General features: G+C 36.0%; 1 protein-coding gene across 1 annotated transcript; it reads right to left on the reverse strand.

Annotated features, from left to right (window-relative positions):
• On the reverse strand, window positions 1-4,033 carry ntmt2 (N-terminal Xaa-Pro-Lys N-methyltransferase). The gene is made up of 4 exons (XM_079475679.1): window positions 3,355-4,033; window positions 1,939-2,111; window positions 1,092-1,344; window positions 1-993 (listed from the first exon to the last, which is right to left on the reverse strand). The coding sequence occupies exons 1-4, from the start codon at window positions 3,527-3,529 to the stop codon at window positions 737-739; spliced, it is 858 nt and encodes a 285-aa protein (XP_079331805.1). The 5' UTR covers window positions 3,530-4,033; the 3' UTR covers window positions 1-736.
• Window positions 4,034-5,101: the final 1,068 nt, after the last annotated feature.

Genomic DNA, 5,101 nt, shown 5'->3' on the forward strand with positions numbered 1-5,101 from the left:
AGAAGTGATTCAGTAGCTTTTTATTTTTGTGATTCATGGTTTTAAGAGAAGAAATTTTTATTTATTTATTAATCAGAAAAATTACACTAAATAACATTTACAATGACACATACTACACTTAATTCTTTCTTTGACAGAATAAGTACTTTTTAGTAAAAAAAATTATAAATTGTTTGACATTTTATTCTAAATGTACAAAATACTAAACAGACTAAAAATGTAAATAAAAGTATATACAACTGTCTGAATTCTGAAGCATCCTATTTCAATGTTTAAAAATTGGTAAATATCCACACTGTCCTGCTAAAACCTTGTATGTCTAAATTAGCTGTTTTTCAGAAAACACAGAGTTTGTTCACTGAATGCATATTGTGTTGTCATGGTTAACAAGCACTTTTTAATACTTTTTATAGGTTTGGTATTTGCTAAACCTAGTGAAAAATATAAGGTGACTATAATAATGATTTATAAAAATATGGAGAAAGTTTCACAAGGACAGCAGTGATATGTTACAAATTTTTGTTCTTGCCAAAATAAAACAATGGGAAATAATTTTCAAATAACAAAGATCTGAACACATTGAAAATTAGTCAATAATACCCTTTTACATATTAGCTGGTAAATGGAAGCTAAATGGAATTAAACATCCTATGCATTTTTACAATAGAATGTATACTATAAATAAGTGCATAGGAAAGTATGTATACAAATGTAATCACCTCTTTCATTCATAGGTTCAGCTCATGGCAATCATCCATACAGGTACGATGGACTCAGGAAACCCTTCCTGTTTCTCCACGTCCAATATGGTGAGACCTGCTTTCTGAATGATACTCTTCATAATGTCCAAGTGACGAATAATGCTGCTGTCGATGGGATCCAGCTTGCACCCCTGTCGTGCCATGTTGTCTTTAAGGATGATCACACCATTAGGCTTCAGACTCGTTTTAGCACGAGCTAAAATCTCCATCAGGTCTTTATCAGTAAGATGACCTGAAGAATTAAAAAAGTTTTCAGTCTTTTTTACTTGTATTAGGTTATATTTGACTTTACACAAATAAAACCATGCAAACAATACATGTGTTACTTACAGGCAATCCACTGCATCCAGATCACATCATATCTGTTTGGAAGTGGGATAAATTCTTGCAGATTGTAAAGGTAGTAGGCCTCCACCCGGTCTGCATCATCTCCAAGGTAACATTCATGAGCGTGAAGGATGAATTCTTCCATCATGTCAAGCATCTCCATGGTTTCAAACACAGGAAACAGAACCCCTTTAGACACTCGTCCAATTCCACAGCCACAGTCTAACGCACGCTTGGTGCCCGCTTTTCCTGGACCCTACCAAGAGAAAAATATATAAGAACATAATGCAAATGTAACTAATTAAATCAATAACAACGTTGTTTGACTTTCATTGTATGAACTTAAAACCACTCAAATTTCTCCAAAAAATTTATTTTGTGATCTAGAAAAGAAATGGCCATATGCAGGTTTGAATGTCATGAGGGTGAATAAATGATGACATCGTTTTATTTTGGGTGAACTAGTCCTTCAAGTGTCCACTGACCTCCAGCACATATGATGTTTTGTTCTCTTTTACAAGCAAGGTATTAACAAACAGTAAACACATTATTTACTGTTAACCATCAAGTTTACAGTAAATGCTTCATCAAAACAGATGCACACTCTCACTGTGTGAATATTAAAGTAAAGGCACATTGAAAACTGAAGGTGAACTTGAGAATACTACACTCATGAAATACGATCTACAGTTTATTTTTACACCAGCTTATATAATTAGTGCTGTTCACAGGTCCATTTCTGTTACCCGGAGGAAGTCTTAACCTACATATAGGCTACTTCAGTGCATTTGCTGTGCTTGAAAGAAAGCACATGACATGTATTCAGTAAAAAAAAGATAAAAATACATACAACAAATTTCTTTAGGAACTGCCTTGAACCCTCTAGGTCAATCTCGGATATCTCCACGAAATCTCCCATCATGCCCTCTTCTGATGGCGGAACGTCCTTGTAGAAGTTCTGTGCCCTGTAATAAAACTGCTTCTCCCCTTTAATGTACTCGCAAGTTATGGCATAGAGTTTCACTGTGGGGCAAGAAGCAAGATAGGAAATGATGTTTTATAAAAAGACCACAAATCTAAATAGTGTGCTGTGTCTTAAGCATCACATGTCAGCTGTACAGTCCTTGGACATGTTCTTGACAAAATTTTTTTAATTCTTAATGTTTATTGATACGTTCAATGTGCCACATATTATCAAATTTGTCTGGGATTGAGAAACAGCAAATGGAACAGAACCTTATCCAAAAGAACTGTGGCAACATCTTCAAGATGCTTGCAACAGATTGGCATAGATCCAGGACTTTATAAAGGATTTTAGTGTCAGAACAACATTTTTATATTCCACTATACTGCCTTCTTGAATGGCTTGTAGTTAACAGAACAGACTTATTAGGTTGCAACATGAGAACAAGGTAACAGAATAAGTCAACAGTCAACAGACGTTTGGAATGTTTGAAGTCGAGCATCAGGTCAGCGAATGGTTGACAGGAAGAACCTTCTGGAGTACCCGGTGTAAGAAATGGCAAGTAGAGTGAATTATGATCCTGAAATTGTGAGCAGGGTTTGTCATATGATCCTCAAGTTCAGTATAGACAGAGATAGTAACACTGGACAACAAGAACCGGCGTGGTTCCGAGGATTGATTACACTTGACTGTTTATTTTGGTCTTCCTTTTTTTATTGTTCATTCTTTAGCTGCACACTACAGTTTGCTCAGTAGGTCAAGATATAAAATTAATAGGCATTTGGTTTAATTCAGTACAATTATCAGTATGCATTTTACACTCAAGTGTTACGTCTGTTGAGTTCATTTCAAGACATATCCATTCTTATACTGTATTTTAGAGCTGTTCTTGTGTCTGATGTCAGATTTTTTATTGTGATCGTGTTTATTTTTACATCATGCAATGAATTAATCATTCTGTCGATCAACCCTTACTTAGAGCAACATTGACACAATTTCTATCACAGTTTAGCCACCACCTCATTCATTGTGTGGAACACAAAAATATCAGTATGGTTAAAAGCACAACTATTAAAGCAAGATATCCTTACTTCCTAGGTATGTTATTCATGATTGCTCTAATAATAAAATATGTAATGGTCTGTCAGATATAAATAAATATAAACAAATATTAATAAATTCAAACTAAATATTCTTTGTACAGTGTGGAACTGGCTATTCAAACTTGCTTTTCAAACAGCAAAACGCTACATCACACAGGCACATGGCTTCATCTCTCCATTCACATTCATCTCTCCTTACCCAGAGGAATCTGCTCCAGAAGGTACAGGTAGCTGGCGAAGAACTCCTGCCTCAGAGTGTTGTGAAGATGGAAAGACATACTATGCTTGCACATCTCATCATCCGTCTTCGCCCAGCGGTCACGGAAGGCTTGATGCGTTCCACTAAACTCCATGATAGATGTGGATTCAGACATTCTGAATCTTCTTCTGCAATGTACTGTGAAATGATCGCAAATACGTGGCTGTCGACAAAATCCTGAAGACTACCAGAGCACTGCTACTTCTGCTTGAAGACCTCTGCCAGAAGAGATATGTTCCCTTCCCAGGAGGGTGCTTAAATCTATCACAGCTTATCAGATCACCTGCTTCAGGCCCGGTGTGAAGGAATGAGAGAAGGATTGCTTTAGAACAAGGGTGGTCCCTTCTCTGTTTCAAAAGAAGATCTGTCTCCCAAGTGTCACGGACATCCAGAAAGGTCTATCAGCCTTTGACCCAAGCATTCCAGAACATGGAGCAGAGGGCTATGCCTTCATCCGCTGCCAGTGACAGACAGGTTATGTAATGACTATTTTTAGCACTGCCTTATGTTTGTATACATGGTATTGGTGGCACGACGTTTCGTTTCCACTATTCATTTAAGGTTAGAGGTTAAGAGAGAGAAAGTGATGATGAGATATCAAGCCTCTCTTTTTTTTCATGTCAGCTCATGAGTCAGGTGTTACTCATATGATTGCAGTCTGAAATTTAGGTTAATTGCCAAAAGGTTCATCGGCTCTGTAATGGATAGTGTGTTCGATATTGAGAACCCCCAACTGGTTGGAAATGTGTATACTTAATGGAACACGTTTACAGATTATTTAAGCAGGGATCAAAATAAACCAGTGTAAAAGTGCAGAAATAGGCAGCACTCAATGTATCACATTAACATTGAGGGTTTGTAGCCTGTAAGATATCTGGAAGGATGACAGTAACGAAACAGATCTCATCCCCCATTTACTGCCATAGTAGGGAAAATAAATATATGGGAGTCAATGGGGGATGAGATCTGTTTGGTTTCTGACATTCTTTAAAATATCTCCCTTTGTGTTTACGAGAACAGGGAAATTACATAGGTTTGGAACAACCCAAGGATGAGCAAATGATGACAGAATTTCATTTTTGGGTGAACTATCACTTAAATAATGGAGAATCATTGCAAGTGTGGTAGGGCAGCCTCCACAAAACCAACAGATCTACCAATAAACTCATGTCTCTTCCCATATAAAATCATAACATATAGGTACATATATATATATATATATATATATATATATATATACACATACATATATCAGTAATATTTGAATTCCAAAAATGTAAAAGTAATGGTATATAGTTGTAGATATAGCAGATGAAACATATTTTTATAACAATGCATTTTTCAACTATAGTAGTGGGTAATATCCAAAAACTGATATGAACAAATATCTTTCTTTGTGTTCAACAAAACAAAGAAATGTATACAATACAGGTTTCAAACAATCGGAGGGTCAGTAAAGTACGTAGTACGTAGCCTACTGCTCTATGAATTACGTATTCTTTCCGATAAACTCACTTTATATGAAGTAATGATGAATATGAAACAACGAAAGCTGTTACTTTAAAATATCCCTGTTGAAAAGCAATATAAATGTTACGTTTTTCATTTACCATGAACTTTGACGTGTCATTACAACTCCACACAGACAGATGGCGCTTCTTGTTCTTACGGCTGTGGTTTCTACTGA

Source organism: Barbatula barbatula, assembly GCF_947034865.1.
Source record: "Barbatula barbatula genome assembly, chromosome: 15".
In the NCBI taxonomy this organism is placed as follows: domain Eukaryota; kingdom Metazoa; phylum Chordata; class Actinopteri; order Cypriniformes; family Nemacheilidae; genus Barbatula; species Barbatula barbatula.